Source organism: Thunnus maccoyii, chromosome 20, assembly GCF_910596095.1.
Source record: "Thunnus maccoyii chromosome 20, fThuMac1.1, whole genome shotgun sequence".
NCBI lineage: Eukaryota > Metazoa > Chordata > Actinopteri > Scombriformes > Scombridae > Thunnus > Thunnus maccoyii.
The window spans coordinates 13,229,354-13,254,616 of record NC_056552.1 but is presented as its reverse complement, the minus strand read 5'-3'; the positions used below and the strand labels follow the sequence as shown (position 1 = coordinate 13,254,616).

At 38.7% G+C, this 25,263-nt stretch overlaps 2 protein-coding genes across 2 annotated transcripts in view; both read right to left on the bottom strand.

The window, feature by feature from the left end:
* Positions 1-963: 963 nt before the first annotated feature.
* LOC121887472 (dnaJ homolog subfamily C member 7-like) lies at positions 964-10,156 on the bottom strand. The gene is made up of 14 exons (XM_042398254.1): positions 10,051-10,156; positions 7,527-7,615; positions 7,009-7,133; positions 6,750-6,863; positions 6,524-6,598; positions 5,385-5,503; positions 5,038-5,191; positions 4,547-4,711; positions 4,307-4,398; positions 4,143-4,216; positions 3,906-4,052; positions 3,650-3,805; positions 2,525-2,602; positions 964-2,434 (listed from the first exon to the last, which is right to left on the bottom strand). The coding sequence occupies exons 1-14, from the start codon at positions 10,119-10,121 to the stop codon at positions 2,397-2,399; spliced, it is 1,497 nt and encodes a 498-aa protein (XP_042254188.1). The 5' UTR covers positions 10,122-10,156; the 3' UTR covers positions 964-2,396.
* Positions 10,157-12,758: 2,602 nt separating this feature from the next.
* Positions 12,759-25,263, bottom strand: part of LOC121887034 (zinc finger protein 385C-like) — a 78,253-nt gene continuing 65,748 nt past the window's right edge. The window contains exons 3-9 of the mRNA XM_042397565.1: positions 24,587-24,741; positions 22,425-22,532; positions 18,215-18,410; positions 15,701-16,075; positions 15,327-15,529; positions 14,947-15,045; positions 12,759-14,215 (exon numbers count right to left, since the gene is read on the bottom strand). Coding sequence (XP_042253499.1) covers positions 13,985-14,215; positions 14,947-15,045; positions 15,327-15,529; positions 15,701-16,075; positions 18,215-18,410; positions 22,425-22,532; positions 24,587-24,741 — 1,367 coding nt within the window. The 3' untranslated portion in view covers positions 12,759-13,984. The remainder of the gene's footprint in view (positions 14,216-14,946; positions 15,046-15,326; positions 15,530-15,700; positions 16,076-18,214; positions 18,411-22,424; positions 22,533-24,586; positions 24,742-25,263) is intronic.

The window sequence follows — 25,263 nt, the reverse complement described above, 5'->3', positions numbered from 1 at the left end:
CACCCACGGCCTTATAATAGTAATAACAATTATAATAATTAAATGTTTTTCGACTCTCAAACCAACCATTCATCTAGGATGGAAACCAAGGATGTAATACTACATTATGAAAACAAAAGACAGAAAGTTACACGGACTGTCAGTTCATTAGTTTTACTAGGAAAAAAAGACTCAAAATTCAAACAAATTCAAGTTCTCTAAGTCTGGCCCATCATTTGAACTTTTCATGATTGGATTTAGAAAATGTTTTGGGTCTAACAAACTTATAAACAATAAGAAATGTGCACATACAGATAATTTGCTCCAAGAATTTTTTTTAAAGATTTGATTGCCTACCTTTTCCGTTAAGTTATTTACAGTTATCTATTTATTTATTATTATTACTTTCACCCAGTGTCCTTTTACCATGTGGACTGTATCCACAAACTGAAAGTGAAGTAATGTCCTTTATGTCGTCTTCATTTCATTATGATGCCTAATTATTTTGTATTGTATTAATATCACACGATGTAAGTGATCTCTATAAATAAAGTGATGACAAAAAGTTAAAAAAATATTAGAAGCTGCCAACAATAAATTTCTTGAAATATAAAACCATTAAAATGACCACTTGTTAAAAAAATAGACAAAACCACTTCTTAATCCTGCCTATGTTGCTTATTTTTTATTTTAGAGGCTTCACTTCAGTTCACTAAATGAAACCAGGGAAGAATCTATAGATTAGATTACATTAGCCTAGATTAGATTAGATTAGATTAGATTAAATTTGGTTCAACTTTGTCATTGAATAAGTACAAGTACTTAACAAGATGCAGTTGGCATCTAACCAGTGTAATTTAGGCATAAAGTGCTGATGTGCATGACATATATTACTGAGGCGTAATGATAACTAGCAGAAAATGGAAAGACAAATTATCCCATTATCCCCAACAAATGTCAGCAAAAACAAAAAAAAGACACACATTATGGTAAAACGAGCCTTTATTTTCCCAATAAGAAATGCATGTCTTGTTAATACTGTGACACGTTTTAAAAATGATACACAGATCAATGACAGAACAACAGAAGTTTCCAGCCTACTAGCAGTGCCCTTTCAAACAGGCGGAACAAGTAGGGGAAGGGCTGCACTGACATAACGTGCATGACGAGTATAAGTGGATGACAGCTAGGCGTGACTGGTGACGACATGAAAACAAAATTCAGGTTTTTCATGTTTGACAGGATGAAGAATTCTCTTCAAAAATTGAGTTGTGTTTACTGGCCAGACATGAAATGGGTTTCCTATGAAAGAGCACAAATAAAACATGCTTTAAATGTTAACTGTTGCTTTTGCAAATAGGAAGTGGCTTTCTCTGCAGCTTTTTAAGTTGTAAGAAGGTTAATTAATCTACTCAGTTTGGTAAGGCACCACTTGAATTTGAATAGGACAGCAGTACAGATGTGTGGTCGGTGCTGAGTGGAAGTGGACATACTGTCAAATCGTAATAGAGGAGACATCTGTACATGTATTCAGATTTTAGCCTGTTTCAGAGAAAAGTTTTGCACAGCGAAGAGGATGGCGAGGAAAACATTTACAAATGATTTTTTTTTTTTTTATAAAAAAGGAGGAAGACAATGAACACTGGCTGCATATGTTTAGAATATACAGTACAATAAATATAAATAGACCAAAGGAGGACTGAAAAAGAAAAAAAATTTATGGACACAATAGGGCTTTACATTCGAGTCAAATATACAATGCAGCATGGAGAAAAGGAGAGGAAACAAAAAAACCCTGCAAGTCGATTCTATATTTGGCAAGTGAGCCAATAAAACCTGGACACACACTCGCAAGAGACCGGCGTTGTCCTTGTTAGGCTGTCCTGAGGTCAGTTTTAACGTTGAACTTCCACAGTTCGTTGCCTCTTGCACTAAAGGGACGTGTTGTCCCAGGAGAACCATAAAAACGTAGACCATGTTATGTCTTCTAATACTAATCAGCCATGATGCTCACATTTCCAATGCATTCCTTACTACTGATCACCTTACTGAAGGTAGAGGCGGTTTTCACAAGATTAGATTTCATTCAGTATCATTTTGATTTTGGCGATAGGGACATGCTCTGATCAGCTGATCAAAACCTCTTAAAAAAAAAAAAAAAAAAAAAAAGATTTCTTAAAGAACTTCTACAATGTTAATTCATAACTAAAGCCTCTGAATTATCCTTCTCAATGTTTGATAGCATCAACTTAAGGAATAAATTTAGGAGTGAATGCAATAATCAAAAACCTATGGAAAAAGAACAGTAGGGGGATTCTGCAAGACACTCGGGAGTATGAGCCTCGCGAGGTGACTGTGGGTCCAACTTGATATTGTCCACTGCAGGGCTGCATTTTCCCACATGCTCCTCCTTCACTTTAGCCAAACTGGAAAAAGAAATTTCCAGGCCCAGAGTCTTAAAAAATGAAAGAAAAAAAGAAGTTAGTTAATAGCGCTTTCTCAGTTTTCTCATGCTTCAATAAACTTAAAGGATGTCTAAACCTACCTGCACTGGAATCAAAAGAAAATCCACCTCCACCATGGCCACCGAAGAAAGCCCTGAAGATGTTGTTTGCATCGAAATCTGGAGAGAAAGCAAAGGAAAATACAGTGGGATTAGTGGGTGATAATGAAATTCAGGAAATTTTGCAGCACAAGTGCCACTAACATAAAACTGTTTTTTTTTTTTAAAACAAAGCAGACTTCACAATTGTCTAATACTCAAAAACACTATCAATACAAAGTGCAGTACAAGTGAGAATGGAAAAGCTAAAATGGGTTTCTACCGGCTGAGTTGTAAATCTGAAAAGTATAATTTACAGATCAAATTCCAAATAAATGAATAACTAAACAGTTATTAAATATCTTGTGTACGGTACTGTGAGCAGTTTAAAGCAGTTTATTTCCAGGGTGTGAAGAATCTGTTGCTGGAGAACTAATTTTGACATTTTTGAAAACTAAAAGGTTGGTGAACTCAGATTACAATGATGCAAAATCTCTTTTTTCCCCCCACACATTTCAACATGTGCTGCAAAAAGATTGAATTCTCAAGGACAGACTGGTGATCATTTTATGAAGTTTGGAGAGAAAATCTGCTAAAACGTTGGTCATTTGGATACAAACCCTCCTCACTGCAGTAATCCAAACCAAATTTCACATGGTGACTTGGATATGGCCCCAGATTACATAACAGTAATTGTAGAAAAACAATGTTGCATTCAGTTATGTGTTACAGTATAACCTTTTTGAACTTGTACCACCCCCTAGAGGTAGCAGATCTCTAGATTTTGCAGGGATAGTCAGAGTTGGCATGGGAACCACATTTGGTTACATTTGCACAAAGCAAACTTGATTTATGACAGTTCATGTAAAATACATTGGCTGCCATATGCAAAATAATTCTGACAAAACAGAACAGTACATCTGACTCGATTCAGACTTTCATGAGTGACATTTGGTGAAGACGGCTGTAAAACAGGTTTTTCTCCAAATGTTGGGGAGGTTTTAAAAACTCTTAGAGAAAAAACTGATAAGTTGATGGTAGCACAGATACGTTCTCTTTCATCCTATGAATGACCTGCAAGTTGAACACAAATCTAGCCAAAGAAATTTAAAAAAAACAACCATTTACCTCCACCATCAAAGCCGCCGTCATCAGCCAGGTCGTGTCCATTGTCATATCTGATCTTCTTCTTTGGGTCGGAGAGCACGGTGAAGGCCTCGCCCACCTCCTTGAATTTCTTTTCCTCCTCCTTTTGCACCTCTGGCGTCGCTGCACTGTGGCGGTCTATGTGACAGTGAGAATGTAAGTTTTCTATAAATGAGACCCCATCATAAGTAGCCATCAAATATAATCAAAATCGGCACGTAAGGACTGAGAGGGCTACCTGGGTGGTGCATTAGGGCCCGTTTGCGATAGGCTTTTTTGATCTCGTCCTCGGTGGCGTTCTTGCCGACCCCCAGCACCTTGTAGTAATCTTTCCTCTTGCTCTTCTTCAGCTCCAGCTGTGCTGTCTTCAGCAGATGCTTGTGGTCTACAGTGATATAACGAAAAGCATGCGTTGAGACCAGCTAGCATACCAGTTAAGACGGGTTAATAAGACACAACTAAGACAGCGGCTTACCTGATGTTTTTTCTGTCTGGTACACTTTTTCATAGTCCCGCACAGCCTCTTCATACTGCTCTGTATCCATGTAACTACAGGTGACACAAAGTCACTCAAAAACTGCATAGTGCTGAACAATAACACACACAACTGAGTAGAAATGTACTCAACGTATAACGTACCACTGAGCTCTTCTTAAGTAGGCCTTGATGTAAGTGTCATCTAATTTGATTGCACTGGTGCAGTCGTCAATGGCTTGATCAAGTTTCTTCAGCTGTTGATGATGAATGAGGAAAAAGTAAATGACAGTGAGCTGATTGTAGACAAAGAGGTAAAGCAGCACTGACCATGGTTTGTATTTTCAAAGGCAACAATCAGACAGCATTATATGATGTTAACCATGTTAATTTGTTGCCTTTTACCTTTGCTCCTGCTGTGGCTCTGTTGCAGTAGAGTTTGGCGTTGGTCTTGATGTTGTTGGGGTCTATCGTCAGGGCCTCAGTATACAGTTGGTAGGCAGCTTCAAAGTTGCAGTTCTTAAATGCCAGGTTGCCCTCCTCTTTCTTGGCTTTTAAGGCTTTGGCATTCTGATTTAGATAGAGAACAAGTCCTCATAATGTCTTCAAACATGGATTTACTGTGTTAATCCACCATGTCAAATGTGTGAACCCAAGGATTATTCAGTCCATTTTTAATATTCTTAACTATAGCTGTTTACACTTGAATGCAGAAAAAAAAACAGAAAATGCAACCTATGGCAAGATTTGGCACACTATTTAGGTTATTTTACATTTTGTAACTAGTCATGTAACATTAAAGATTTCATAACATAAGAATTGCCATACAAATTCTGTTTGCTCAGTGAGTGAGATAAGTTCAAGTCTTGGTCAACCACATAGAACAACAAACCCACCCTGCAGGCTAGCCGGGCCTTTTCATGGTCAGGTGCCATGCGCAGAGCCTGGATAAAGAACTGTACAGCTTTATCGATGCAGTCCTCATAGTAGAGACACAGGCCTCGAACGTATAGCGCATCTGCGTTTGTGGAATCCATTCGCAGGATATCACTGGAAAAGAAAGACTGGGTATAATATCTGCTGTGAAGAATCGATTTAGTAAAACAGAATGTGCTCATATTTAAAATCCTCATGTGAGTCCAAGAAGCTCGTACTATAAAAATAATAATAGAGGAGGAGAAAAAATAAGCATCGCTGTAACAAAATACCAGTTCCTCCTAATTAAAAGCTTGACTGTTCCTACCTCGCTACAGACTGGGCTTCTGGATAGCGTCCCAGCAGAGCCAGACACTCCGCCTTGAGGATTTTGAAGCGGTGGCAGGCACAAGCCAGAGCTAAGGCCCGGTCCATACAGTACACGACCTGGATCAGGACAAGAACACAAGAGCCACATAGCAAAATATGAGTGTACTTGTTACACTCAGTCATTCAGACAACACAAATACTGTAGGCCTTTTCCATACACATGTGCGGGCTTGGCTTGACTCGGTTTGACTCAGCGTGTCAGCCCAGGGCGGCAGGGATTTACATCTCCATTACAACAGGGCTACTCGCATGACGGTGTGTCTTTAACTGATGACACGCTTGTCTTGAGTCGAAAAGCAGCCGGCTGTATACATCATGGCTGTGACTAGTGGTCAAAGTCGTGGCTGTAAAATGGTGGATAAACACATTTAATTTCCTATAAGTTCTTCACGATAAAAGCCTTCTGTTAGTTTGTCAGCGGAAAGCTTTTTACATGAAGCAGCCGCAGGAAATGTTTTCATCAGCGGTAACTTAACACGGCACAGATATGGCTGAAAGTGTTCAGGAAACGGTAAACTAGAGCAGATATCTGAAAGTGGAAACAGAAACACAGGAGAGAAACTAAACTTCAAACCACAGAATTTCAGTTAGAAGCTAAAACAGTACTGAGAGCTGAACACACAGAAAACATCTTTCTCCCTGGTCTCCAGCACAGAAATGAGTTGAGTCTCACAACGCAGCTTGTTTGAGGGGGAGAAGCAGGAAAAGTGAGACGTCACCATAATCTGCTTGGAGGCTGGTCGGGCATGCCTTGACCCGACTGGGCACAACTCAGCACTTTTAAACTGGTAATGGAAATGCAAATCAACACGGCCAAAAGTGCCGTATTGGAGCATTTGAAAATCTAAATATTGTTGTTGGCTTTCCAGTCAAACAAGCCACTTAAAGTGTTACATTAAACACAAAAAATTCTGTAAAGAGAATGTCCACCACTAAAGAACTTCTTCAGATTTATTCAACTAATAAAATATGTGACTGAAAAAGTGTTTTTCCAGTATATTTGCCCTTGCGTAATTAATGCAGGAAAAAAAAAGAAAAAATCAAAAGTAGGGTAAAACTTCTCTAATCATAAAGTACCTTTCTGAAATCCCGCTTCTCAAAGCCAAAATCCGCCATTCGCTCATACTCCAGTAGTGTTGCTGCATTCTTATTCTGAAATCAAACAACAATCATGTAAGACTACTATCTTTACAATGAGAGCAACATTTAGCAACATTTAGCAACAAAACTGTGCTCAGTATGTCAGGCAGGTTTGTTTTCTATTGTGATTAAATAAAATGTGAAACATTCAGGTGATCTATACCTCCTGCTGGGCCTCTCTATTGCTGGGCTCCATCTCCAGAACCTTCTGAAAGCAGCGACTGGCCGCCATGGCATTTCCCAACGAGAGATGGCACTTGCCCTCACGTAGATGACCCTGAGGGAGGAAAAAAGGCCAAACCTCTTTGTTAGGACATTGTTAAGTATAGATATTAATAGCTTCTCTGCAAGAGCAACCAAGGTTTGGAGACAAGTAGCAGCATGTAAAGCTGAGAGTGAGGCGAGAGTCTGTTGAAACTGACCTTCATGAAACAGTCATCCAGCCGCACAGCCTGCTGGGAATCTTCGAGGGCCTCTCGAAAGCGACAGAGCATCATGAGGGTGGCTGCCCTGTTGCCATAATAACTGGCATTTTTGGGGCATGCATCTTGAAATAAAAGGAAAAAAATCCACGTTATAAAAGGAAAACTGGTAAGTAGCTACAGATTACAGATCAAGCAGACATCAACACCTGCTCCCAGTCACCATTAATAGAACCATTGTTAAATTTATAGCTGAAATCCATATCCTGATGTTGTCACTACTAAGTTACAGCTGTTTATTTGTTTGTGTGTGAAAAACACGATTTGTTGTTTTCAGTACACTGGATGACTATTACACATGTCACTGCGATTAACCAGATGAGGTGTGACATGAGAAGATCATCAACATTACTCAACAGGAGAGTATGAAGAAAGATTTGGTTGATGGATGTTTAAAATCACCAGACCTTCCTAAAAACGTAATTCCAGCGATAAGGAGTAGTTAGTGGTAATCTCACCAATGGCCTTGGTGTAATAGTTGAAAGCCTCAGAGTAATCTTTCTTGCTGTAGAATGCATTTCCTTGCTCTTTGAAACCTTCAGCCTGACTGGAAAGAGGAGAAAACAGAAACCAAAGTCAATGTTGAACAGGAATTGATACAAAGACAGCAGAAATTAACTGATACAATGTAGAAGAATTGAACTTTTCAGCAATAAACTAATAAATGTCATCCTCAAGTCATGATGTACAAAAGATGATTTGGTGTTCTTAAAAGGCCCATCAGCTCACCTTGGCTAGGTTTTAATAAGAAGACATCTATCATACCTATTTTTTCTTGCAGTACTGGAGATCTGAAAAGACTCAACTGCGGTGTGTTACACATGGAACTGGGACAGCAGTGCTAGGTACACACCGTCCTGATATCTCTAGTACTAAACATAGCATTGAAATTCACCTGCCGCAGTCGAGTCATAAATGCCAAGTGTTAAAGGGTAAATCAGCACTGAATTACATCAGGCAGGCTGCGCTGCTCCCTGAGCTCCCTTAAACCATTTACATGTTGCAACTCAGGCCACACCCCAATCAGTGACATCATAGTAGGTGTTTTCTATCATGCTCCAGTAGTTAGACCACACATAACCACTCAAGTAAGGATCAACTCTTTAGAAATATTACTACTACAGCTAATACACTCAATATTATTTGTATTGAGTGTATTAGCTGTGGGGCTGCAACAAAGACTGTTTTGTTTACAGGTCTATCTAAATCTGCAAAGCCATGTAACTTCAGCCTTCATGTGTATAACACACAGACCAGCAGGGCCTGCAGGACAACTGATGATTGTTTGTCTCAATAGCTAAATATTTTGCATTTTTAACAGTTAAGAAGAAATATAAACTTTTTCCCTCCATTTCACGACACCCAAAGTATGATTATAAATGTGTGCATGTGCCAGTAATGTCACCATTACCGTCTTACTCTACCAGTAAGACGGTAATGGTGACATCTTTTTTCAAACATAGAGAACCTCAATGTCTTTGATGATTTAATTACTACTATGCATCCACATAAATAGAGCTGCAGTGTTTAGTTGATGGATTGATTAGTCAATTGACAGAAAACTACTTGGCAACTATTTTGATAATTGAATAATTGTTTTAGTGTTTTGTTTTTTTTAAAGGAAAAAGCCAAAAATGTGCTAGTTGCAGCTTTTCAAATGTGATGATATTAAGCTTTTATGTCTCACACATAACAGTAAACTGATTATCTTTTGATTTTGTACTGTTGATGGGACAAAACAAGACATCTGAAGAAGAAATTATAACGGGCCTTTTTCAAAATTTTCCTGACATTTTACAGACAAAACGATTAATCAAGAAAATAATCATCAGATTAACTGATAATGAAAATAATCGTTAGTTGCAGCCCTACTGTAAAACATTTTAGAGCTCAATGTGGGAGTAGCTACAAACAAGTAAACAAGCAAGCAAAACAAAATTGGTTTTCAGGTTGACTTGAAAGTTTATTTTCTATTTATCAAACCAACTTCAAAGCCAATATTCTTCTGCTGAAGTGTGACATGAACACAGGCGAGTGTATTTACCTTATTAATTTTTCCATATTATTAGAGAAATTGTCCGCTGTTAAATCCTTTTCCTTAAACATTTTGCGTGAATTAACGTAAACTTGGATCAAATGCTGCCTGACTAGGTAACGTTAAACCACTGTGATTTTTGCCAGTTTACGAGACGGATACCTGAGTGTATTTGATCAGGTTGCGTTACATGACAGGACAATCAGCTCTAATATTTATAAGTTACTTATAAAGAGGTGCACTGTTGACTCATCCGGAGGTAGCAGCAAATAAAAAGCTAAAACCACCGGATGTATTTTTGCTATACCTAGTAAGAACTGCGGTGTCAAATCCATCTTCTGCTTAAAAAACTGAAACTATTTATGATGTTTCAGGAGGTTTGGAAGGTGTCATAGTTAAGATATTATCAGCGGTAAAAAAGACGAGCTAAGCTAAAGCTAATTTTCCAAGCTACCTCATCAGGAACTTTCTCGAAAACAGACAAAACCTGTCGTGTAAGCTTTGACTTATATTTTCCTTCCTTTGTTAATATTTTAAAATGTGTCCACAGAAATCAGTTAATCAGCTAAGGTTATTAACCCAACGAGTGTCAAAACATGATCAATTTTGTAAATCTTTTGGTTGAGTAAGTTTCTACGCGGTTATCTTGACGAATATGTGTTTGACGTAACCTGCGAGCTGGTATAAAACTGTTTGGTTTGGTTTATTTGAAGTATTAAGAGTCCATAATTTGCTATCAAATTCAGTCCAACTACACGCGACTCAATGAAAACCGTTAAAATGTAAAATGCACATTTCCTCGGGGAAAGCTAACGTTAGCCTGGTTAGCTTGTGTCCGGGCTGGAGCCTCGTCAGATAACGGCCCTCGGATCTAGTCACACGATCCAGGTTATTTTTAAAAGAATAACTAAAGCGCAATGAAACATGGTACATAAGTTTATGTTTACCGCTCCATGTCATCCTGATTGAAGATCAGGGGTTCTGTATCCACCGGCACGTCGATGTCAACAGCTGCCATTTTTTCTGGAAAGGACGAACACGAACTGACGTCACTTCCCATAGCTTTTTTTCTTTCTTTTTTTTTTAGGTCATGAGAAACTAATGTCTGCGTCTGCATGGTAACCCTAGATGTGAACTCTCGCGAGATTTGAACACGTTCCTTCATTGTGCATGTTGTTTATCATTGTACAAAATAGTTATGTTCTATAGTGTTACAACGCTGTGGTTAAGATCTGGTTAGGTTTGAAAAATACACTTGGTGAGGGTTAGGGAAAGATCATGGTTCGGGTAAAAATGATGAGTCTCGCGAGATCAAATCTAGGGTTACCATCTAGACACGACCAGAAACTAGGCCACTGCTAAGAAGAGAATTAGTAGAATAAATACATTTATATACTTTCCCAAAACAAGACAGGATATTTTTGTGATTTAAAAAAATATATCTTTTAAATGTTTACTTTTAAAAATGGATATTGAAAACGTACATACATTGGCTATTCAAATATTATTAATAATATTGCAATAAATAAATAAAAAACAACCAATATGTAATGTGCTACTATTTTAACCAACTGTCTAATGTAAGCCAACCTCACCTGAAAACCTGTGGTTCTTTCCTTAAAGTCTCCCTCCACTCAAAAATGTGTTTTTCTTCTTGTTCCTACAGTTGGATGTTTGAGCTTCTCTGTGCAGAATGATGTGTGTGCAGAGTTTGACACTTGAAAGCTGTCTTCACATTCATCTGCTTGAAGTAGAAAGTTTCTCTGTGCTCATTAAAAATCTGATTTTAAGGGGTGGGCTTACGATCATGATTCGTAACATCACAAATAGTTTGGTTGTCCAATCGTGGTCCTATATTCAACTCAACAGAAAATAAAGTCCTTTAAACGGGAGCTACTTGGTGTGCGGATCTCTCTGCTCAACTCTGCAAGGTATTTTTTGATCCAGCACCCATCCTATTGGGTACTGGGATGTGTGTGTCTTTTTTATCATTTCCAATATTCAACTTACACAAGTGTGATGTGGAAACTTGAAGCCTCCAGCACACATACACTGAGAATGGACTTTACAGTGAGGTAGGAGACATCTTGTGCCCAGTAGTTAAACTTTTGAAAGGGAGAAGGAGTAGATGTAATTTTAAGAGTTTTTATAAGATGATTGAACTTTTTATTTTTTGGAAAAACCATATCAGACAAAATTATTATTCAAAGAAGAGTATTTTAAAATATGTCTGGAGTTGATCTTTAAGGGGTATGTTCACAATTTATCAAGTCTGTTTTAAAACAATATGTCCCCATATGAACATTGAAACTGGATTTGCTTGCTGTAATATCAACTAATCAAATCATTGTTCCTCCTGTCCATACTGGACATTAAGAAGCCCCTTTGTATTGCACTTCTAATGTAAGTAATGTGGGGACAAAGTAAAAGTAAATAAAAATGTATTCCAGAGACTTCAGCAGTCTCTGTTATATAAAATCAAGTGAGTATCTTCCAAGGTTTTATTCTTGTTAGTATGAAATTTCCTCTTTCTGTTACAATCCCTCCACCGCAAATCAGCATGGAAACACTGTCTGGGAAAACACAAAGAAGGAATTTTCTACTAAATAGACAGGCAAGTGAGGAAGCAGCTCTCCAAAATCAAACCCAGGGTGCTCAAGGCGTGCACCTGCCAACAGCGTTCCAGCACTTCTTTAGCCTCCCCCAAGGCTGAAGAAGGTACCCCAGCTCTGGAAGACCTCCTGCATTGCCCTGGTGCCCAAGAAGGGATGCCCCAGTGCTCTCAATGACTACAGGCTCTGACATCACATGTCATGAAGATCTTTGAGAGACTGGTCCTGCAGCACCTCAAGCTCCTGGTGAGTGAGTCTCTGGACCCCCTGCAGTTTGCATACCAGGCAAACATTGGTGTGGATGATGCCATCATCTACATGCTCCGCAGAGCCTACACACACCTGCGCCGCACTGTGAGAGTCATGTTCTTCAACTTCTCCAGTGCCTTCTACACCATCTAGCCACTCAGGCTAGCTGAGAAGCTCTCAGTGATGCAGGTAGACCATAGCGTGGTGGCCTGGATTGTGGACTACCTCACCAGCAGACCACAGTACATCAGATTGCAGGGCAGCATAACAGATTTGCTGGTGAGCAACACCAACATACCACTAGAGGGCACCAGAGTATCATAAAATATAGGTTATGATCTTAAGAGGGGGACACATCAGTTGTGTATTTTTTTTCCCTGATCAAACATCATATTGTCTCCAGTCTGGCTAAAGGATTGACAAATGTTACTTTCTTTTTGTTTATGTAGGTGGTTATCAGTACCTCAGTGTCTTCAGATCTTCAGGGGTTCAGTGACTCACCACACATGCAATTACAATTCATATACTTAATGTTTGTGGCTTGAAAACATTTTTGTATAATTTAAGGGGGCCTATGCTACGTTTCATACTGTTACAAAATGTGTTTTTTTTTTCAGAATGAAAATGTTCTTTGCAAATGATATTCACTGACCTTTGAGTAATCTGAAATAAGAGCAGGAGTTCTTGTCTACAACTATATTCATATGCTAAGTAAGACTATATTCACAATAAAACTATGATGAGAGGTAGAAGAAACTCATTTTTCAATACTAAAAAAACAACCACAACGCTGTAAAAAAACAGTACTATTTATAGGTTCATATAGAATACAGTATCCACATTTTTAGCACATTATAATTTACATTATTGCAATTGATGCACAGTTACACAAGTCATTAATTTTACCAGGTGACACTTCAAAAATACATATTGCTTAGGATGATTCAGCACAATCAGGTGGGAGGGAGATTTCCTAAATTGAAAGAACATACTCTTTTAATACAACTCTATAAAAAATGACAGGTTTCATAACATCAAAGACACAGTAAATACTTGTGGATAAATCATCTTGATTTTGGGAAACAACAAACATCAGCCTGCCTCTTCATATTGCACAAACAGCATCAAGATGTGCAAAAAATCAAAACCTATTCATCTCACCAACACCTGCAGAGTTTATTTTAATGGCTCATGTCAACAAAATAAAAAGTTTCCACTTTTATAACTTTAAATTAATTCATTGTAAGCATTAGATGTGGTTAATATTCTTGGCATCATATTAGGGTGGTGGTTGATTGTCACCTCATTAGATAGAGAGAGAAAGACAGACAGAAACAGACACAGAGGAAAAATAAATGTTATAAAGTAAAGGCATCCACTAAATAAGTTATAAAGTAAAGGCATCCACATCTGACAATGGCTGATATCTGTTGAGATGTTCTTTGTTTTTATAAGAGGGGCTCTATGGTATATGGATGTAGCCAGTTTCATGGGTGAGTAACACAGTCTGGATTTACTTGATTTAGAAGTGATTATGGAAACTAAAGCAGAAATGCAGTTTTGTATTTGTTCTCCCAGAGAAAACTCTCAAGTTGAAAAAAAAATGTTGGCAACAAACACTTAGTAACATTTACACACCCTAGTGTATTTGTCTATTATAGCCTTATAAATAAAACTAAAAGATACTTGTCATTATGGCTTCCAGAGGGGTCCAGACCCCAGGGAAAATGCACTCAACAGTTTATCGAGAGGAAACAGCTGAGCGATGCTCCTTCCATTTTGAGGGTGAGACTCTGGTCAGTCAGCGCTGAAATCTCAATCCACACCAGGGGATTGTGCATACTGTTCTCATGACCTGAACATGCCAAACTTGACATGCTTACAGTATATGCTGCTCGCTCGTTGTCGCTGCATTGAGTCCTGGTGTCACTCAGGGGGTCCTCACCATGCTAAACTCCTCTCCTAGTCCAGCTTTGGCTCTAGGTTAGGTCCACTTTTGGGTCCTCTCGCTCACTCAATGCTAGTAAGGAGAGAAGATAATAGGTGTATGTGTGGCCCTCAGAGGTCCTGGGGCAGGCCTGAAGAGTGTGGGGCTGATCAGGGGACCCTGGATGATGGCTGTGGGACCCTGCGGCAGGCGTAGTGCCAGCGGTCCAGATGCCATAGTGCACAAGGCAGCTGGATTGAGAGGGCTGGTCAGGAACCCTGCCGGCAGGGCCTTAGACAGCTGCTTCTGCAGGGCCACTTTAGTCTGAAACAGAAGAAGAGTCATTTTCAAAGTCTAAAAAATGCAGTTCAAATTGTTCACACAGTAAATATGAAAATAAACTACAAAAAAGAGTAGATCTCACAAAAGATCTACTCCATCTCTCTTTTTTTATGATACTATAAAGGCTGTTCATTCTTTATTTATATTGTAAACTTGAGTTAACTAATAAGCTTAATTCTGAAGCTTCTCAAAGCTTGAGTTAAAACAAGGCACTCATTTCAAAGTAGCACATCTTTTTCACATAACGTACTGAAGCACTCTGATCATTTGTATTTACCACTTGGCATCTATAGGACTTGCAAATACGGTACCAGGTGCCACTCACAGCTTACCATTTGCATCTACTGACTATGTGTATATCTTGTTTGTATAGTGTTCTATGTTAATGACTATGTGCTATGGGAAACGCAAATGAGAGCAGTCAAATGTAGTCCAGGTGTTCCTCCTGTGGGGACATAAATCTGTTTACAGATTACCCTTATGGCGACAAAAAGCAATTCCCCATAATTTAAATAATTGAATTTTAGGGTGAAGACTTGGTTTAAGGTTAAGGCTTAGGGTTAGGCTGAGGTCAGGGTAAGGATTAGGGTTAGTCAAGTAGTGGTTATGGTTAGGGTAAGTCTCCAGTAAATGAATATAAGTCAATGTAATGTCCTCTGAAGTGATGGAAACACGATTGTGTTTGTGTGTGTGTGTGTGTGAGATATTCTTACCGCTAACACAGCACTGGGCTGTAGTTTATTATAGGGGGTGAACTTCGCTTTGACAGGCTTCCCGGCCAAGCGCTCTTTGTGTCTCCTGCTGTTCATGTGCTAAAAGGGGACAAGGATATGCAGTGATTCAGTCACGACAGCTTAAAGTAACAAACCACAGAGCCAAACAGTTGGGTAGTTTATCTTGTAGAATACTAAGGTTAGACTTTTTTTTATATCAGTGGGGGATTTTTATAAAAAGTAACTGCCTTTATCACAAAAAATGTACGGATAATGTTATATCATCCTACAAGATACAAATAAGTATCAAGCCAGTTCTTTCATTATACAGGGAGCCCTAATGCCAGACCCAGAGGAGGATGAGCAGAAGTCCCGCCCACCTGTTTCAGCTGTGTCTCGGAGTTGACGGACACCTGGCACAGTTCACAGTGAAAGGGCTGGCTGCTCACACCCACAACCGCTCTGGTCTTGCTGCCCATTCGCTGCTTAATCCGGCAGGCCAGTCTGGGCGATGACGTCATCTTGACCCTGCGTTGTGACTGGCTGCTGTTCTCACCATCCAGCATCTGTTTGTGCTTAGAGCCTGATTCAGCCAATCAGAGAGGGAGGGACAAATGTCAGAATTATTGGTAACACCATGATAATCTATTAGGTCAAGGATCAAATAGCAAGTGGCTTACAAGAGTTAACTATAGTTAACTCTTGCATAACTATAGTTAACTCTTGTAGTACATATTAATATTGTAGTACATACCACTACAGTGAGCTTCCAACTGGGAGCTGGAATTAACCGTCACTTTGCACGTGGGACAGTGAAGATTTTGTTTTTTGTTGCCCTTGGCCTCCTTAGCCTCCTCCCCCTTCACCTCCTCTTCCTCACCTCTAGTGGAGCTCCCCTGAGGTTCAGGGTGTGGCGCTGAGCTGGGGCCCGGGCTGCAGCCCTCCAACGGTGGACCATCTGAAGTTAAATCAGAAAGCTGAGAGCTAGGGGAGAATTGCAGGGACATCTGAGGAGAGTGGGGTGAGGAGGAGTCTGTGGATGAAGGCTGTGAGGGAGGAGTGGGTGCCAGTGAACTCCCCTGGCCATTTTCTAGTTGTTGTTGAGCAGGTTGGGAAGAGGTGCTTGGGCCTGAGCACAGATATATAAAGACAGATATAAAATGTATGATAATACATGAATTCTATACAATCAAGGTATATATTTTCTTGATTAATGCAATCATTCAACAAGAGAAGTGTGACCTCTTTTCCTTTTCTTTTCTTTTCTTATCAGTCTTTTTGTCCGACCTGTCATTTTTTCCCTTTCTTCTACTAATCTTATCACACCATATTATTCGTTTTCCTCATCCTATTATACATACTTTTTTTTTTGCTCTATCATGTCTCTTTAATTTTCATATCTTTTCTGTGTTTTTTTCTGCCTCTCAATCATTCTTCCTCTGTCTCTCTGTCATTTGTTTGCTGCTTCTGCTGAAGCTCCCTCTGTCACATCAATCAACAACCATGGCAACCACTGGATGTAACAAGCTTATCATTATGTGGATGGAGGGAAATTGATAGGTACTGGAATAAAATGGGGGTGGGGGAGAATCAAGGAATCAATAATGAAAAGGGAAGCTAGGCAGAGTATAAAAAAGAAGATGGTGAATTTTTTAGTCACGCAGAATGAGAAGTTTAAAGACAAATGACTGAAAGGGAGTAAATAGAGCAAAGTCATTACATCAGCTTTTTTGCTGGCAATGTTGTTGAAGAATCAACAGCTATAGTATAACATCAGGAAAATAAAAAGGAACCAGGGTTGTAACCACTTTTAAGGACACTGATGTCATTTCTTCAGTATTTTGTCTGTGAAACTGGGGACTATAACAAACTGGAGTGCAATTACATCTACAATAGAAAGATACACATGGTGGATTTTATAGCTAGATACTACGAATATTACAATCAAAGGCAAAAAGTTATGTATTGTACATAATAAGGACAGTGAGGATATATCCAAGCACAGCTTCATGTTTGTGCATATATATGTTGCTTCAGTTTAAACTGCAATCTTAAGGAGACCTGGTCCGCAGATATTTATTTCCAGAATAACTTCAAAGACCAGTTTTTCACCAAAATACCAAAGTACCAAAGCAACATGCCAAACTAATTTCAAATCAATTTATCATTAGAGCTGGAACAATGGCTTGTTTAACTGAATGACCAGAAATAAATCTACAAACATTTGAGTTGTTTAATCAAGCAAAGAATCCAGGAAGTGTGTTTCTGTGTTGTTCATGAACTTACAATGGGCATTTTTCATCTAATCTCATAAACGATTTATCAAAAAAATACTTAACAGATTAATTGGTGGTGAAAATAAGTCAGTTGCCGCCCTACATGTCTTTTGGAACCAAGACACAAATTCCTGCTCATTTCCTCTTCTGACTGGCTGCAGAACAACTTCTACATACACACATCACTTAGACAAAAGCACATTTATAAAAATATAAAGTTAATGGTTTATTCTACAAGAATTACTACAACTTTGAAATTCTAACATCTACACTTGTGGTGAGGTTTTAAAAATAATGTTGCTAATAGAAAGATATTTGTGTAAATTAGTGTGCATCTGCTATGCTATTTGTTTAAGCCATTGCTGATGGCTACAGGCCTCTGTGAGTATATGCATAGCAGTGTTTGGCCTCGATTGACCTTGATTCAAGTGGCTTTATGCAGTCTTACACCACTGATGCCCAAACTCTTCATACACAGTGAGCAACCTCTGTCCTCAGCAATATGGGCTACTCTTTCTCCACTTCGCCACTCTTTTAATCTACTGCTGCTTAATCTGTTTGGGCATCAAAACACGTAGGCTCCCACGGCTTCTACTTGTGGAACTTTTTCCGTAACTGTCCACAGCCGATGACATGACCATTAGCAAAATCACAACACATTTAAGTAAAAAGAAAAGGGAACTTCAAGTGGGAGTTGTGTTGCGCCACTGTTGATTTGCAAGCATCAAACTCAAAGAAAGAAACACCATTACATCACTTTTCAGGTGGCATCTCTATTTAAGTTCTTTAAGGCCTCTCATCTTGCAGAATGTATTTGCTTGACTGGAGTAATTACCCATCTGACAAAGCCAATGATAGCAGGACAGGTAATAGCTGGTAATTAGCTATCTGAGTGGCAGCTACCAAGCTTTAGTGCTTACGTCTCTCCAATTACCACTAATTACTCAGAAGATGGAGAAAAGGGCGCCTATAAAGAAAAGAAAGATTTATACCTGTTATATCTTTTAAATTTGAGTCTGCTGGCACTGCTCCTCCTCCTCCTCCCATCATCCCCCTCTCTTTCTCTCTGTCTCTGTCTTTCCCTGTTGTGGATGGACTGTGTCCGTTTTTCTGGCGATGCCTCTGGGTCTCCAAGGCCTTCAGCTTGCGAGCATGTTTGTGACCCTTGTAGTGGGCCTCTGCCTGGGTCTGGCCATGACACACACACACACACACACACACAAATATGCACACATGAGCTGAGCAAGCAGAGAGGAGAGTCAGTGTAAAGTGCATGAGCAGAATCACTGACATGATTGTATTAGTGAAGGACAGCATGAAATCAGTAAACTGTAATCTTTCCATCTGTTCCATCTCTTTGGCTTCACATGCTTCCGTGGAGTTGAGGAAAAATTATGCGAGTGAGCATTTGACTTGGAGGAAAAGTAACATCAACATTGTGATCATCATCGCCATGTCGTGCACAAATGAGCATCAGTTGGACTCATGGCATCTCATGACCATCCTCTGAGCTCATTGGCTCGTCCTTACACTGATTCACTCTGACACAAAATGGCCCGTGTCCGTTATGCTGAAATGACCTCTGAGCCTTCCTTTGTGAGATAAAACAATTTTGTAGCAGTGTGACAACAAATACATGCAGATTTGGGATCGCAAAATGGCTCTGAATGGCTGTAGATAAAGCAAGACGTGCTCTACAAAGGAAGATCAGTTTACAGCAAGTAGAAGTGCACCAACAGTGAAACAAAACAACTGAAGCAAAACACATTTATCTTCTAATCCACACACACATTAATATTTCTGTACAACATAGACATTTTATATGCACTAATTAGTTTTAGGAGACACAAACAGCAAAAAAGGAAAACATTTTGTTTATTATTTTCTCTGATTTTGTATGACAATATACAATATGCTTACACAATATTTTCTATAACAACTTAGCAAACTCCATCTGCAGATGAAGACGGTGAGAAGCAGTTGAAACCTCAAGTAAAAGCTAGTAAGTGACCACTGAGTTAAGGGTTTTTTTTTTAATTAAAATTTATTAAATAATTAAATTTCATAAATTTAATCAAACGTATTCCTACTATTATTATGTATGACTGACTGAGACAAAAGCATTACTGCTATGAGTCTTTCTGAGAAAAAAATGCAAATTTACCTTTTTGTCATGTCAAGAATGAAATAATTTTTTTAAACTCTTTTAACAGAGGAAGAAATAAATTTACTACTACCTCCTCTTGGAGAAAAGTTCAAATAGCTTTAGCAACTTAAGAAAACTATCCAAGACATAAAGTGTACAGAACAAGATGAAGATTTAAATGATAGGTTTTGGTGATATTTCATGTATTTCTTACAGTTAGCAAATTCCATGAAAAGACCAAAACAAACAATGGATACTAAAATGTTTGACTGTGTACCAAAGGTCTGATATATCTTACTTCATTGTTGTCTAAAAAATTATTAAAAATACATCAGTGAGCCTAATTGTTGCACTGGATGACAAGTCATTTCATTACGAAGAACATGGGCACTGTAGTTTATTTTAAATCAACTCCACATATACCATGCTGTTGCTGTAAATACTCACTACAGCACAAATGTGTATTAATCCGCCACTAAAAATAGTCCCCAACAAATGGTATATTTACTCCTGTTTAAGTAACATTTGCAAAAAATGACAGTGCCCAGCTGTTTCGTTATTACGCCCTTTTTAAAAATGAAACTACATATGGTACTTGTGACACATTTTTAAATATTTACATTGTCAGTTATTGTCAGCTTGACGCTGAGTGCCACAGAGAAGGTAGAGAAGATGGACGAACTAATGCATAACGGCTCTGGTCTTTTCATGGGATTTGTTAACAATTAAAAAAATATTAATTACCTAACCTAACAACATAACCAGTCTTATTCTTTAAGAACATATTAGTGCCTTTCTGTGTATGAAAGACACATGTGCACTTCCTAGACAAACAGAGTCTGAGTTAGGAGCAGTGAAAAAAGACATAAGATAATTTGTCATTGCTCAAATTATCCATACAAGTTTTCAGTACAGCCTCTGATTAGGCAGATTCAAACCTGTAGTGTGTAGAGGTGATCTTTTAGTGACTGTTCATAGAGTGAAATCGTCCCATCAACACTTTGCCAAAAGCTTGGCCTGCTACACAAACAGAAAGGGCACCACAGTGGGTAGAAGTGTGTGGTGGGGAATACAGGGCTGGACAAAGGGTGTACGACCCCTTTGGCTACGTTGAATGTCAGTGCACACTGACCATTCAGCGTGATTTTCAACTGACTCAGAGAGATGAATCTGCTCCCATTTGCATACTATCTGGCATGCCAGTGTAGTATGAGTTTACTATGTTCCACCATAGTAACTTGTTAAAGAAAAACACGTGGAATAAGTGTCCCAGGATGGCAAAACAAATATCCTCAGTAAAGACACCTGAAGGAGACTGTCAGCACTGTATGGCTTTATGCAGTCTTTACACCACTGATGCCCAAACTCTTCATACACAGTGAGCAACCTCTGTCCTCCACAAAAGGGAAGCAAAATCAGAATGTTGCATGTGATCCTTCAAGCTTGAATCGTTCATGCTTTTTCAGTGAGTTTAGCAGTCTTAAAGGAATATTTTGGAAATTTTCTGGTCTATTTCTTTTTTATACACACTGGTCATGTACTGTAGTATATAAATTTTCATAGTCATCCATCTGTATCCTCGTACTGGACACACATCTTCAGCTGTTCTTCTATTAGCGACAAATCCACATCCTCATCCAGTAGCTTTTTTGTGTAGCTAACAGATATTTCTTTACTGCTCCTTCCACACCGGTTTAGCTTGCTAATAGCTTGCATGTTTAGCACACCTACTCATAAGGTGCAATGGCCCCTGAGAAAAAGAAAATAACTAGAAAGTGTAATATGTCTTCATGAGACCAACCTAGGGAACCTTTCTCAAAACGCCTGTCAAGGCCAATGAGACTTTTGCAAGCAGGGCTACAAGAAGACCCTGTGCTGTCTCTTGTCCTCAATCTAAACTGCACTTCCAATGACCCAGAAGGTATTAAGGGGCTGATTTGTGTTGTAAGCTCTAGGGTTAATGGCTTCAATGTACTAGTTGAACTGTGTTGAACTCTGGATGGGAGGCTGAAGCTTTGTGTCCAATATGAAAAATAAGGGTGGATGGATATGAAAACCAAACCTACTGTATCTACACAAGCAGTGAGCATAAAACAGACATAGACTTCAAATATTCTGAACTATTCCTTTAATCGATTTTCTTTGTGGAGTGCAAATTCCAGCCGGTCAGTTCTGCCCCTTGTTGGGACCTGGTACCTGCCTGCAACCTGGCATCCACCTCCCGGGTCAACCAGCACTCTCATCTCAGCTGCAGGTAGCACAGAGGGAGGAGGAGAGAGCCTGTTAGCTAGCAAACAGACTCCCAAAAACATCACTGTTCGTTCAAAAGTAAAGAGCAGAGAGAGAGAGAGAGGGAGAGAGAGAGACAGATGAGGAAGCAAAGTAATATAATGGGCTTGAGCCAGTGTCCTTCTTCCTTCAAGTTTCACAATTCACACAAAGAAGAGTCATTGTCATTCCACCAGGTTCCTCCTAACAATATAAATGCAAATACCGTATGTATAAACGAACTCCATAGGAATGGGAGCCAAATGAATATGAATGGGGAGGTGTGATAAGGAGGAAAAAAAGCAACAGAACTAGCTGACTGGTTTCCTCTCAGAACCTACTGAGTGAGCAGAAAAATGGAAGAGGTAGAAATATACTGATTGGACTGATAAGAAGAAAAACCTGCTTCAAGATTGTTTTTAGACCGATGGGATGCAAAAATATTAAATGTGTGATATGTATGTTGACTGAAGGGTGAACTTTAGATAAATACATCACTTGTCAATAAATCTGTATTTTAAAAAATGAACTCTCGTCTTTGTTTAGAGATACCTGCTTTCAGTAAAGTGAGATAATGTTGATTTATCATTCCTTTCACTTTATCATATTAAATATGCATCACAGGTTGATGACTAATGACTATATTCTGCAGAAAAACAAACAGGCAGATAAGAGCTGAAGGGGTCAAAGGTAGTTTTCCCACTTTCATGCAGTGAATTAACAATAAATCCTGTCTTTGAGCTTTTGTCAAGAGGAAAACTCTAACATACATAAAACACTACACTTACAGTGGAGTTGAAGCGCAGGTGACAGATGTTACAGGAGATGATGGGTTTCTTCTTGGGTGGAGCTACACCAAAGGTGTGATTGATCACTGCCTTCTGCACCGGATCCATCTGCACACACACACACATAAACACACATAAACACACACACATTGGCAGAATAAAGTTGGTGATACAGAGAGTAGTGTAAACATGCAATATGTGTAAGTTTCCCCATAAAGACACAACTATCTGTCCCAATATTCCCTCAAATCCACAAAGTCGTTTCTGCACTAATATGAATAACAATATCAGTGGAAAATCACTGCAGACCCTTCACACCCTGAACATAACCTGTTCCAACTACCTCTGGTAGACGCTACAGAACACTGTACGCCAAAACCACCAGACACAGGAACAGCTTCTTTCCTCTCGCCATCACCCTGATGAACAGTAAACTTGGTCGCTATGCAATAACCCTGCAATGTAATTCCCACTGTACCTATAAATCACATATATTTATCTTAGTTTAAAATATAAAATGTACGATAGCATGTCATTCAATACTGTAAATTTGAACAGGCTGTATATACTGTACATAACCATCTACTGTATGTATATATAGTAACTTATCACTTTTTTTTTACCCACACAATATTTAACTCAGCACTCTTCACACCTTTGCACTATTTGTATCCTGTTTACAGTTTACAGAAACAGTTTCACCTGTATATAGACATTGTATGTTGTCGTCCACTTGTTGTTTCTATATCTATGTATCTATTTTTTCACCCATTTGCTTGTACATAAGAGTGATATATTTATGTTTAATTATATCTGTATGGCTTTTTGTCCTTGTGTATCTCTCTGAAGATTGTTGTGTTTAAGTACATTGAGAGCTAATAGAAACCAGGGTCAAATTCCTTGTATGCGTGAACATACTTGGCTAATAAATCTGATTCTGATTCTGGTTGGAAAATTTCTGTGATGTTTTATTTAATTCATTTATTTAAATCAAGCCCTGCTGTGTTTGAGTAGTAAGTTTGAGCACTTTGCAAAATTAAGATAGAAAAGAAAAGTGTGTGTGAAACATTAACTAGTATTTCCTATACCAAAAGTAAAAGGACTATAAATCATGTTGTTCAAGAATATGTGCAACACTTATATTTTAAGCAGAAGACTTCTTGTAACTGTTCACATAACCTGTTGGGGCATGTTTTAACCTCATCTTCTTAAATGGTCTTAATTACATACAACTGCTTACAATATGCTGTCATATTGTTTCTCTGGTGGGATAGCATGGAGTTAATTTTTATCTTAATTATTAGATTTATGCATAGACCTTAAAGAGTGCAGATGTACAACACAAATCCATACCACCACCACCATATTTCAGGTGAGTGAGGAACATTTTGTCAGTGTTGATTTGATTGATGAGTGACGCTAATTTTCTGAGGGAATTTTGCTCAGAAACAACCATTGAATTAATTGTTGCTGTGTGATGTTACAGCAAGTGTGGATATTTGTAGTTAAGAGAGATTTGTTTGACTCTTTAATATCTACTCAGACAGAAATCAAAACTCTATGCTACATGATGCTTAACTTTTGAAGAATCACATTTATTTTTAACAGTGTAAAGAATGAATGCAGACTGAGTATATTTATCACAGTAAAAGATTTTATTATAATTACAGTCCTGAATTCAATTTTAAACATTTTCTGATGACTGTTCATGTTTTTTAATCTCTACGGTGCAGCTGTGTTTTTTGAGTCATATTTTTAGCTTTAGGTGTCAGACAGGAATCTTCTCTCAGCTTCCCACATGCCGGATACATTTAGCACTTTCCCTTGACTTGTTTTATTAGGAGTTAATGCTAAATGGAGACTGTGAAAGTCTGCTGCTTTATCATTTAGAGCCAGACAAAATGTGTGTGCATGTGGGAGAAAAGTGTTTGGGATTTGGCTCGATCATATTTTTGCACCTGATTCAAGCAATTAAATGTTTAGTACCTGCCAATATAGAGACGTGTTGCGATATTTATATGCACTTACCTATATTTATACTTGTTTACTAACTTGCTTTGAGTTTGCAGAAAACATTTTGAGGTTCTGGTTGGTGCTGAAATCTCTGAGTGTCCATTGTAGCTTCATGTCTGCATATGGGAAATGTGATATTTGTGTCTCACCGTGTTGAAATTGGGGAAAAGGCTGAGCGGCGAGGAGCTGTTGATCCTGAGCGGCAGGAAGTGCTCCAGGTGGGCATGAGTCTGCGGCTGGAGGGGGGGACCTGGCAGAGGCAGGGAGCCCAGGAGCGGGTGGACCTGGCTCTGGGACAGCGCACCTACAGCAGGGAGGATCATATTTGAGTAAACATATCAGCAAGAGAACTGTTTGTTTTTTTTAATTTTTGTTAACTCTAACTTCTGCTTCATAACAGTTAGATTTAAAACACATTTGTGGATTTATGGAGAGATAGAAATGTCACCCTTTTTCATTTTAGGCCACTGACGCTGCTCATCCTTACACACACAGTAGGAGTTTAGCACACGGCGTATGAGATCAGTGAATGATTCACGCAAAGCTTTAATGACTTCAGTAGTAGCAGAGAATAAATGATGAGAGGCTTTGTGTGGCCTTTCCCTGCTTTATTAGTCCGTAGTTGATCTTGACAAATATCGCTGGCCTTTAAACACAGAACTGGTGTGTGTTTTTGTTATTTCTCTTGGCCGGCAAATGGGTTTGTTAACATGAAGAGAAAATGGTAATGGGCTGAGGTTTGAGGCCTAAAGAGACTGACAGAATATGTATATTAATGTTTCACATACATGTTTTTTGATCTTTAATGTCACCTTTCCCTTTTATC

Coding starts and splice junctions, on each gene's coding strand:
- LOC121887472 (XM_042398254.1), bottom strand. CDS start 10,121: ATGGCAGCTGTTGACATCGACGTGCCGGTGGATACAGAACCCCTGATC. Junction 7,616..10,050: donor AATCAGGATGACATGGAGCG/GTAAACATAAAC, acceptor TCCTCTTTCCAG/TCAGGCTGAAGGTTTCAAAG. Junction 5,192..5,384: donor GAAGCCCAGTCTGTAGCGAG/GTAGGAACAGTC, acceptor TTTCTTTTCCAG/TGATATCCTGCGAATGGATT.